A 12,324-nucleotide genomic window follows, 5' to 3' on the forward strand; every position below is an offset into this window, starting at 1 on the left:
GAACTATAAATTTGATGGGTTAGATCTTGATTGGGAATATCCAAGCTCAGGAGACAAAGCCAACTTTGGACTGTTTGTGAAAGAACTGAAAACAGCTTTTGAACCAGAAGGATTGTTACTTACTGCTGCAGTGGGAGCCTCTGAAGCATTAGCTATGTCTTCATATGATGTTCCAACACTTAGTCAGTATTTAGATTATATTCATCTGATGACTTATGATTTTCATGGTTCATGGGAGAGCAATGCAGACCACCATTCCAAACTGTATAATGATGCTGGGAATTTTGATGCAGACTCTACTGTAAAGAAGTGGATAGCAAGTGGTGCTTCTGCTGGGAAACTTGTTTTAGGGGTACCTCTTTATGGACGTAGCTTCACCTTAAGCACCTCACAGAAGACCCCACCAGCACCAGCTTCTGGAGGAGGAAATGCAGGTGCCATAACAGGAGAAGTAGGTTACCTTGGTTACCTGGAAATATGTTCATACATCAGCAATGGCTGGACTGTTGTCAAGGTAGGTTAGTTTGGGATTCAACACCTTTTCGTGCTTTAGAAATACATATTGATTTTGCAAATCCTACCTGTATAGTATTATGTAGGATATTTACAAGATACTCCACAAAAAATATATAAAATAATTGCAAGTTAGTTCTCATTTAGTTATTGATTTTATGTATAATTAGAAACCCGAATTGTTACGGTTTTGTGAGGTCTTGACATATGTTAACTGTATTGCCAGTTTCCATAGCTAAGAATACATCCCAAGAGATATAAAATTGGGCTTTCCATAGACTGTTTCATATTAACGGTTTTAAGAAAAAATTTTAACTTTTTTACATCTAAAAAAAACTAATGGTAGAAAGTAAGCTGCTTATAAATAATTCATGAATACCATATTTTGTGTTGGTTTGTTTTGAAATAATTATTTTCAGGTAACTTTGCCATATATGATATTGAAGTAATGAAGGACAATATATACTAGAAATAATTAACAATGCGCTTTTAGCTTTTCATTACCAAATGTGAAAGAGCTGGAGAGATAGTATTAATTTATTCTTATTTTTTAATATTGGATGCACTTTGTTTACAAGGTATTTTAGCCAAAACTCCATGCTGTATGTGATTTCCAAATTTCAGGACAGCACTGGAGCAAGAGGTCCATATGCTTACAGTGGGAATCAGTGGGTCGGTTATGACGATGTGGATATGGTTCGTATCAAAGCTCAGTATGTTAAGTCTGGGGGCCTTGGAGGAACCATGGTTTGGGCTATTGATTTGACAGACTTCGATGGAGTTTGTTCACTTGGAAGGTCTGTGTTTTACTAATAATGGTTTTAATATTCTTTTTTTTTTTCATGCCTCATTTATAAGTGCATTCATTTTCACTGATATCAATCTCAAGACTACTGTGAATAATTTGAAAGTTCAAAAGTATGTTTTTGAAGTCTAGAATTTGATACGTAAATTTTCCCATTCCAGTTATCCTTTAATGAAAGCAATGACATCCGAACTACAGACCTCAACAAATTGTGGAACTACAGAAAGTCCAGTTACGCAGGGACCAGTTGCCACAGAGCAGCCCAATACTCTTCAGCCGTCATGCAGTTCACAATGTATGTGCTGTTATAAGTTTTAGTTTTGCTAAAGATCTCAGACCCTTGTACTTTAAAGTAATCATCTATCAGGTGTAGTATAAAAAATTCTCCAAGGAAGTATTTCTCGTCAGTACTTTCTCATTTTGTGGAATACACATGAATATGGGATTTGTTTGTGTTTGGGAGGGGATGAGTAATTAATGTAAGTAATAGAAAATTTGATATGCTCGGAGGTTACGTATCAATAAATGAGCCGGACATATTAATAGGGTCTTATTGATATGATGTTTTTGTTTAGATTTCTTTATCGTTACAAAGAAAAGTGATGTTTGATTTTGTGCCTTGATTAGGAATAGAGATTTGTATTCAAGAAATGCAAGAATTATCCGATATGCTACTATTGAAAGTAGTACAGTATATGACAATGAAATGAAAGAAAAGCATTCTTTGAGCTTTGGAAGGTATACGAAACCAAAGTTTTTAATAAGGTTTTAAGTTTCAGTATCGTAGTTATCTCTTCTTGGTTTCAATTTTTTTTTTCTTATTTATATGAATATAAACTACCTGTTTATCACAGAAACCTATGTACCCCTTTATTCAAAACACACCGCTTATTTTTATCTCCTTGGATGTTGCTGGATTTCAATCAAACATCTCTTGCTCTCATTTGAAGCAGCACTTTCCTGGTCTGTTTTCTTGTCTACTTTCGTACTTTCAAAGTCATTCATTGTTCTCAAATCCTGCCATCCTCAATTTTGTTAAAAAACAGAAGTATGGATGTTCATATCTTCTTATGTAGCTAATCTTTCTGTCATTCTTTCATTGTAACTACATTTTATAACTATGTAGGGGATTTGCCATAATCCATTAACCAGAATGGAAAACTATATTTAATTGATTTATGATATTCTTACTATTTATACACCTACTCACAATCATACAAATTTACAGAACAATCAATAAAAGTCCTATTCTATTTATCTAATTTATTCTATACTGAATTTATTACATGACTGCAAAGGTCACTGTTGCACTGCACACCAAAACTTACAGTCATTATTCATTACTGCAATGTGATAATCTTTATTAGGCTGGCCAATATGCTTCCCAATCAAGTGAATACAAATTGTATTATGGGCAATGCTTTTAAAAGGTAAACAGTGCGATGTATCTTTTAAGCTCTTGAGTCCACCAATGAAATATATCCTTTTTTTCACAAACTATGCTGGTGCATAGAGTATTATTATTACGGCTACGAGGTAGTATGTCCCACTCAGTATGTGTCAAATTTTTCACTTGTGTATTTCTTTCTCCTCATCTCCATCTGTTACTCCCAGCTAGATTCATGTATTGCATTTCCTTTGCAAATACATTTATCCTTATATCTTAACTTACTACCAAACATCAACATTCTCAGTTTTTTCACCCATATGCTTCTTGGCTTCTTCACTGATCAGCGAAGAGTGTCACAGAGGCTGCCTTTCATTCATTCACCAGCTGCTAAAGAAGACAGAATTTGCGAAAACCTTTAAAAGGGAGGCAAAGAGAAATGTAGATACCGTACTGCAGTTGCAGGTGAAAGCCAAGAAGATGAAGCAATAGATAATGCTGCACAATTATATTGTATAAGAACAGAATGTATGGTTACATGTATATTGATGTACTGTATTGAGTATGTGTCATTGGTGGTAAAAGGAGAAAATAATATTGGCTCTACATATGAAAAAATTGGAAGCCAATAGGATCTCTTTAAACATTTTGTAGAGAGGAGGACATATTGAAATAATGGTTGTAATATATGATGGACTTATTTTTGTTAGACGTTGTTTGTGGATGTTACATTTAATGTTGAAATTGAGTGGGATATAAAAGCATAATATATTTATACTAATTGTTTTGAAAAAATTTCCATAGTAAGAAGGGTGATATATAGGTAAAGACAAGAATAAAAAGTATGGTTCTAGACATAACTTTTTTTTACACTATTAGGTTACATATTTTATTTATTTTTGTCATTGTATTTGTGTATTGTCTTAGGCTTCATGAAACATCTCTTTATTTCTTGTTATCGTTAATATCGCTTTTCAATTATCCATTGATAATAGTGATCGAAGTTAGAGCATTTTTTTCCAATTTCCTATGAAGCTGTAACAATTTATCAATATTACTGTGCTCCTGGTCACCATTTCAGTAACACTATATAACATATATTTTTCAACTCTCTTAAGTATTGTGTGTAGCATTTTTCAGTTTGTGGTGTATTTTTGTACAACATTGTTTTCCATTCCACTATATTTGCAGTTGTTTGTACTATTGATGGACTTTGGGCCGATCCCTGTGACTGTCAGAAATATTACCAGTGCTACCCAGGGGGTTTCAATCACTATACCTGTGCTGAAGGCACACTTTGGAGTCAAGAGTTACTGGTATGTCTTTGAGGGTGCCATGATATTGTGATTTTTATTTTTTCTAGTTAGCATTAAGAATATTGTATGTCAATATGCACTATATTTATGATTTTGAATGAAAGTTCCTCAGATTTCTTTGATTTTCTTTTAGCCTACTTGAAGTTCAGATTTTATTTATTTTATTTTAGTAGTTTAGGATATACATTTACAATACTTTATTTCATTTAATGGATATTATTTGAGTAAGTTAAAATGAAAGCTATTGTGCAGAGTATATATATATATATATATATATATATATATATATATATATATATATATTATATATATATATATATATATGTGATAAATTTTGCACATTTTTACGTGTTTTTCATATTCAAATAAGCCATATATATTTTTGATATATTAATGTCTGGATTCTCTTAACGACCTCGGGATCAGAGCCCCAGGCGAAATCACACAAAGACAAGAGCTTGGCTCCGGCCGGGAATCGAACCCTGGTCGGCAAGCTTATATAGACAGTGACTAACCCACTTGGCCACGTGGGTTAGTCACTGTCTATATAAGCTTGCCAACCAGGGTTCGATTCCCGGCCGCAGCCAAGCTCTTGTCTTTGTGTGATTTCGCCTGGGGCTCTGAACCCGAGGTCGTTAAGAGAATCCAGACATTAATATATCAAAAATATATATGGCTTATTTGAATATATATATATATATATATATATATATATATATATAATATACTGTATATATATATATATATATATATATATATATATATATATATATATATATAGATAGATAGATAGATAGATAGATAGATAGATACATATTTGTATGTATGTATATATATATATATATATATATATATATATATATATATATATATATATATATATATATATATATGTATATATATATATATATATATATATATATATATATATATAAATATATATATGGGTCTTATGTATATGTTACCATGTGTATAAAAATCATTCGTTCTGCAAATTAGAGAATGTCTTCAGCATAGCTGGAACAGGCCCTCCATATCTTTCTTGGTGAAGCTTGTAGCCAAGGCTGCTTTGCCCCAGATCTTTGCAGTGCCTGTAAACCCAGTGGTGATCCCCTTGCCAGTGAAACCAGTAGTGACTCCGGTACCAGTGATTCCAGTGGTGACCCCAAATTAACCAGTGAGCATAAGGCCAGAGGAGGCACTGAAGCCAAAGGTGGTGTCCTTAATGCTCGTCTCTTTACAAGGGACCCCAATGCCAAGAAAGTCAGTATTTGTAGGGCACAAAACGGTATCCTATGTATATATGTTGCCCCAGTGCCAATGAAACCAGTGTTCAAAGGCTTTATGAAGAATGTATCTCCTAGTTGTGTTGCACCTGTGAGAGTTACCCCTTTGTCTGTCACTTCTGTATCTGTCACCCCTGTACCTATCAACCCTGTCTCCATCACCTATTTCCGTCTCCCCTGTACTTTTCAACCTTGTACCCATAACCCCGGTTTTAGTCTCCCTTGTACCTATCAACCTTGTATTTGTCACCTCTGTTTCCGTCTCCCCTCCTGTGAACCCAGGCCCGTGGCTCCTGTAATCCTTGTGTCAGGAACCCAAGCTCCTGTGACGGCTTGTCAGAGGCCAGTGTCTGTTACCAGTGCCAGTTTCAGTGCCTTCTGCTTTCCCTGTGATAGTGGCTCCATGTGTTGTGGTTCATATTGGAGCAATTCTGTGGTTACACTTGTGGGAAGGCATCATTGTCAAAGGTCACTGAGACCTTAACTCCTCTGTTTGCAGACCCTAGAAAGAAAGTTGGTATGAGAAATAAGCTCTTCTGGCTGTTCCTCCTCTCTCTCTCTCTCTCTCTCTCTCTCTCTCTCTCTCTCTCTCTCTCTCTCTCTCTCTCTCTCTCTCTCTCTCTCTCTCTCTCTCAAGAAGAAGAAGATGAAGAAAGAAGCCAATTGTAAGAAGTCACGTAGGGCTCTTGATGATCTCACGTCACTTTTGACATAGCTGAATGACTCCTGACTACACAAGTGTCTGGACCACCTGCCTCTCCTGAGTCCCATGTCATAGCAGGGGTAGGGGTACCCCTGCTGATGACATGGGACTCAGGAGAGGCAGGTGGTCCAGACTGAACAACTTGATGTGCAAGAAGAATAGGCAACTTCCATCATCCTTTTTATATGGATTTTGGTAACCCTTTTATGGGTCATTAGGTACACTAGATTGAGAAGATACCTTCTCCTGAGGAAAAACTTACAGCCCATAGCTAAGGGTTTGTGGGTGACAGATAATGCCCCATGCACATGAGCACAGAGCCACAGCTTGTCCCACTACAATTAGAGGGAAAGGTACACAGTGTCTCTTTCATATCTGCATTGAGTGGTACCGGTAACATTTTAAACTTACCAGTCAGCAAACTAGTGGGTCACTTGGATTTTGAAGAGGAGGAAGATTGCGGTGTGCCGTTCTCAAAACAGGTATGTCCATGGGTGGTACTTTCACTACAGAACACATTGGTGCTGGAGTACCATGCTTGTCAAAGATACATATTCATGCAGAGGTAGAGGAATGGAGAACTGCTTTGTAGGACTTCCTTATTCTCTACCCAACAGCCTTCAAGGGCCCTCGAAGTGTCTGTGGTTAAACCTTTGTGTATGGCAATTTTCTGTAGACCCTGATGAGGACCACATGCTGCTTTTTCCACTGGAAGGGGTTAAATCTATGCACTGCCCTTTTTGAGGCCCCATCCTAGCCAGTTCATGAAGGTAGGAAGAGAGAATAGGGGGACACTGAAGTTAGCACTCCCCCTCTCGTATTGCTGCAAGAGGCCTGTTATATAATTGGACAATTTGGCAGTGACACATGGGTGAGCCTTGGCTAGTGAGTGCCCTTCAGGACAGTTACTTACTACTTTTTCTGGACTGCTGACCTCACTATCTTGTCTTACTGAGTGTTTTCTAACTATCCTCTAATATCTCCAAAAGCTGTAGCCTTGTTGGCAGATGTGGTAGAGATTTTGGAGAAAAATGCATTCTAATTTTTATCGAGATGCCTCTCTCTGCTTCTAACAGTTGACTCCTCCTGGTTAAGAAGTCAACTGGGGCCTAGAGACTGCTCATCGACCTCTTCCCCTTTAACCAGTTAGTTCAAAAAACTATTATCAGAATGGAAAAAAACACAAACTCAAATGGTTTCCATCAGCAAAGGAAACTTTATGCTTTCAGTGGAACTCAAGGATGAGTATTTCCAATCACTCATTCATCAATCCTCTCGTAAGTACACGTGCTTCTTCCTCAAGGAAGCAGTGTATCACATCAAGATCCAGGTGTTCACTCAATTGCTCTTGATGGGGGTCAGTTTTGGCCACATTGCACGGGATATGTGTAATGATGCATATTGACGATTGTGTGATCGTTACCTATTCCATAAAGATTGAGATTGTCTGCTCTCCTTTTTGTCATAATCTGAGTGCGGTATTGTGATAAACTGGGAAAAGTTGGATCTTACACCGAAGCAGAGCTTGAAGTATCTTGGCATGCTGATAGACAAGGAAGCAGCAATAGCATATGATTTAGACGTTATCATCAGCAAACTCAGAGAGATGGTGTAAATACTTCTGTCCAAGACAGTATTTCTAGCTTGATTGGCAGTCTTTTTGGTCATTTTCCCTCGTGGAAGAAGTTTGTTTCTCACAGGCGTGGACACTATAAATATCTTTAGTTTTGTTTAAAGGATCAGTGGATGGCCCCCAGGGATCCCCTGATCCATCCTGATCCAGTAGGAAAGGAAATACATGGTGATCTAATCTAGTGACTGAATGAAGAAAACATTATAAAGGGAGCCCCACTCAATGCCCTATCTTTCTCTGGCCATGCATCTGTTTTCAGATAAATCTGGTGTGTGATGAGGAGAAGAAAAGCATCTGCACATAAACGTATTGGAGATGAAAGCAGCATTTCTAGTGCTGCAAGTATTTCAAGAATCATTGATTAAGTACTTGATAATGTTGATGAGGAATAATACCTCCTTAGCAGAAGATTATGTTGACAAGCATGGTTTTTCTCCCTCTTAGCAAGCTGACAAAGGAGATAAAAATGTGGGTGGCATACCACACAGTAAATCTGTCAACCATATACATTCTGGGCAAGAGAAATTTACTAGCAGACATACTCAGTTATAAGGGTCAGGTTTTATGATCAGAATTGTTCCTACATCTTTGCTTAGCAGAAAAGCTTCTTGCCTTATGGGACTCATCAGGAATCGATCTGATCACCCCACACCTAACAGGAATTTACTTGTGTTCTTTCTCCATTGTTCAGACCCATGCGCAAAGTTTGAGGACTCTTTCCAACATCCATGGCATAATCTGGACATTTGCATCTTTTCCCTGCTCAGTCTGATTTACTGTTAGATCTATTGAGTGTTGATCATGTCAAGTATGAGGAAGACCTTGAGGGCTCCTTAATGGCCTTAAGTTGAATGGTATCCCTATCTGTTTGCACATTTAGCAGAAGTTCCTTGGGAATTACTCCCATGCAACACTTTTTATTTAGCCGTACTTCTAGAGGTACTACCATTCCATGAAAGGGAATTTACAGTTGGAGTCTATCCCACATCCCCTTCAAGCGTAAGACTTATTGGGAGTGACTGCTTTGAATATGTCTGGGTGTGGGTGATGGTCCTCTGCAGCTGCCTGTCTGGGAAAGTGGGCCATTTGTGTCATTTTTGTCGTAGAAGGGGTACTTCTCCGGTCCGAGCATCTCTATCCCAGATCATAGGCTTCTTGTCTATCTTACCACTATTATGAAAGGCTACCCTTGAGCTTTGAACCTGGTCATCTGACTGAAGGGTGTAGGTTTCTCCTCCTTGGATTTTATAAGCAATGTTTGTGAGGAGTTTCAAGCAATGGGCAAACTCTTTTACCACACTCCCTTTTGATGGTGACATGACCCGCGTTCTCATTTCACTTATGGTTACACCTTATGAGCCTTTGAGAAAGTAGTCAGACAGAGACTAACCCTCTAGACAGTTTGTTTTCTAACCTTAGTATTATAGAAGAAATTAGACGAGTTACATGGAATGTAATGACTGAGGGTTGGAAGTATGTCTCTTTTAGTTTAGTGCCTGAATTTATGGTCAAAACCCAAAGCCCATCCACGACTGACCCCAGGTTCAAGAATTTCTTTCTTCATTTGCTTCGTAAAACATTGTGCTGTAATCGAGAAGAGAGGCTTGTATTTTTTTTTTCGCTCTAGAAGGACTAAGAAGAAGGTATCAAAGAACATGTTATCTTATCTGGTTTCATGTGATAATAAAAAGCATAAGCCAAGACTATTGAGGGGATCTAGTTACCAGCACGAACTAGAGGTCATGAAGCCGAGTATTTGTCCCACATTGGTTTTCCTAAAGAATCTATTACTCAGCTAGGTTATGAAAACAGGAGTTTTGAAGTGTCAAACAATCGTCCCCCTTTTCTGTTTAAGGAAATATATCTTTAAATCCTTTAACACTTTTGTTCTTGGCCCTTTGGTGACTAATCAACTAGTTGTGTGGCCAGGCTTGCTCCCAGATAGGACAGAAAGCATCTTGTCTATGGTAATGTGTCTATATAAGTTTGGGTGAAAGGTAGAATGACTGGCTCATCTGCTCCTCCTTCCTTTCCATCACTTGGGTATAAAGCAGACATACAGTTACATGGTAGAACTGACATTGAAGCAAGTTAGCTAGAATTCTGAGCACTATTCCCATCAGATTAGATTTGGAGGAGTTCTCCATCCTCCCTTAATACAATGATAATCATAGACCAAGTATTTCATTCCAAACTATATCTCCCCCACTGGGTAGAAAGATTCCTTCATTTCAGCATTAGGTACAGAACCAGCCCCTAGCAGCCTATTCATTCAATGATAGGCTGATAGGAAGTTGTTAGTGTAATCTTTCTCACTCCTGTATGGGATTATTGAGACTGTCATATTCCAGGCAGGAATAAAACCGAACCAATTCAGTTCTAGGAGAGCTTCCTCCCACAAATTAGTGAGTCCCCCCAATTTTAGAGGATGAAGAGATTGTTTATATGTAGGAACAAATAAGTTTTAAAGCAAGTTGTACAGCATTTCTTCCAGCTATAAAATTTAAGTCCTTTAAAATTAAACTTTTTATCTCAACCACCCCTCCCAATCCTGATCCAAAGGTCAAAAGTTAATCTTTAGATAGGGAATTGGGCAGGGCTACTTGCCTGTGATTACCACCTGTCCTCAACTGTATCATTATTAAATTCAATGCGTGTTCCAGTCACTGAAGGCATTCCTTTTTTTTAAAGGACTCAGGTTTGTTTTGAAAGGAAAAATATGAATTACTTTTAAAACCTGTTATTTTGTAGAAGCTTCATGGAAATGATTTCAATTAACCTATGGTACATCATTGCTTTGTAAAAATGTATGATTTGTCTTTTTATTTTATTTTTCAAGGTATGTGACTGGGAGCAAAATGTTGAATGTGTAATTAATCCTGTGGCTACAATAGAGCCAACGAATGGCCCTGTGACAGAGAACCCTATTACCCAAGAGCCTCAAAGTACAACTGATGAGGGGTGTGCCAATACTGAGGACTTTGTTATTGTGTGTTATTACTCAAACTGGGCTTATTATAGAAAAGGTAAGTTAAAATTGCTTAATTATGCATTGGTTTAACAGTTTAAGACATACTTTATACTGTATGTGTCACATCAAACCCTTTACTTACATATAGTTAGTTCACATCTCAGTCAATAATTATGACTCTACAGTATTCATACCACAATCCCTCAAATAAATGTTTTAGCCACTAGTCCTTTTATCTTTCAGTATTCATGTATTAACTTAATGTGCGACTTCAAGTTTAAGTCATTGATGGAGAGATGATTCTGATTGGATATCTTAGAACATATATTTCTCTTCAGACTGTTATTCTCTAGTTTAGTATTTCCATTACCTATGTAAGTATATTCAGAAATTATTGGATATGTGTGTAATCCTTCTTAGAAGATATCCTTTGTCAGTCTTAGCCGAGGATAGGAGGAGTAGTTTGAGGAAGGGGGATTAGGAAGAGTGCTCCTTCCTTCACATCTTCCTTAACCATTGCATCTTGTTCTATTTCTTCTTTACCTTTCTCCTTCTGGACAGGCAGAAGTGCAGGTTAAGAAATCCTCCCTTTATAGTCTGACAGAGCTTCTATGAAGTGTTTGCAGTGCTCAATCACGTTTACATTAATCATACCTAATGAGACAAGTGGAGGAGCCTGCCCAAGAACCTGTGTGTACATCTTGCTTTATTGAGACGTTGTGGCAGAATAGAACTTTAGTGATAGTTTTAGTTTAGTCTTTTTGTGATTATCAAACAAAATCAGAGATAACATAAGATAGATTGTACTGTACTAAATAAAACATCCACCTGTACAGTATGTTCGTAAGTCTATCCATCCCTGTTCCCTGTAACAAATATAAGGATTGCACTTACTAAACATAAAAATGGTACTTTATTTGCATTTATCATCATCATCTCCTTCTACACCTATTGACACAAAGGGCCTCGGTTAGATTTCGACAGTCGTCTGTATCTTGAGCTTTTAAGTCTATACTTCTACATTCATCATCTCTGACTTCACACTTCATAGTCCTCAGCCTAGTACCAGGCCTTGGGCCCAGTTGAAAGTCCACTTATGGCACTCGAGTTAACTTTCTTGTAGTTTCATTTCTAATCTCATCCTGCCATTTAACTTCCAATATTATTCTGAGGGCTTTGTTCTCAAATCTACAAAATCTGTTGGATATTATTTCATTGCCATACCACAACTAATGTCCATACAGTAACACCAATCTCACTAAACTGATATATAGCCTGATTTTTATATGTAATTTCATGCAAATTTGATTTCCAAATTTTATTCAACCTAACCATTGTCTGATTTGCTTTTTTTTAATCTTTCAATAAACTCAAATTCTAAAGATCCTGTATTAGAGATCATAGTTCCCAAATCTTTGAATGATTCCACCTCATCAATTCTTTCTCCCAATGATATTTCATCTTCTATTATTGCATATTCCGTTCTCATCATCTTTGTCTTTCTTCTATTTATCTTGACCCCAACCTCATGTGATATTGCATGCATTCTGGTAAGCAAGCTTTGCAATTCATGTGGTGTTCTGCTAATAAGGACTGCGTTATCAGCATATTCTATGTCAGCTAAATTCCTGTTACCAATCCAGTCCAATTCTTCTCCACCATCCACAACTGTTCTATACATTACAAAATCAATGAGGAGGATAAACAACA

The 12,324-nt window shown here is 37.2% G+C and overlaps 1 protein-coding gene across 1 annotated transcript in view; it reads left to right on the plus strand.

Annotated features, from left to right (window-relative positions):
• Positions 1-12,324, plus strand: part of LOC137638804 (probable chitinase 10) — a 341,653-nt gene that overhangs the window by 166,276 nt on the left and 163,053 nt on the right. Inside the window, exons 14-18 of the mRNA XM_068371185.1 lie at positions 1-514; positions 1,138-1,310; positions 1,480-1,613; positions 3,897-4,021; positions 10,483-10,669. The exon at positions 1-514 is cut by the window's left edge and continues 301 nt beyond it. Of these exons, the coding sequence (XP_068227286.1) occupies positions 1-514; positions 1,138-1,310; positions 1,480-1,613; positions 3,897-4,021; positions 10,483-10,669 (1,133 nt within the window). The remainder of the gene's footprint in view (positions 515-1,137; positions 1,311-1,479; positions 1,614-3,896; positions 4,022-10,482; positions 10,670-12,324) is intronic.

Source organism: Palaemon carinicauda, chromosome 3, assembly GCF_036898095.1.
Source record: "Palaemon carinicauda isolate YSFRI2023 chromosome 3, ASM3689809v2, whole genome shotgun sequence".
Classification (NCBI taxonomy): Eukaryota; Metazoa; Arthropoda; class Malacostraca; order Decapoda; family Palaemonidae; genus Palaemon; species Palaemon carinicauda.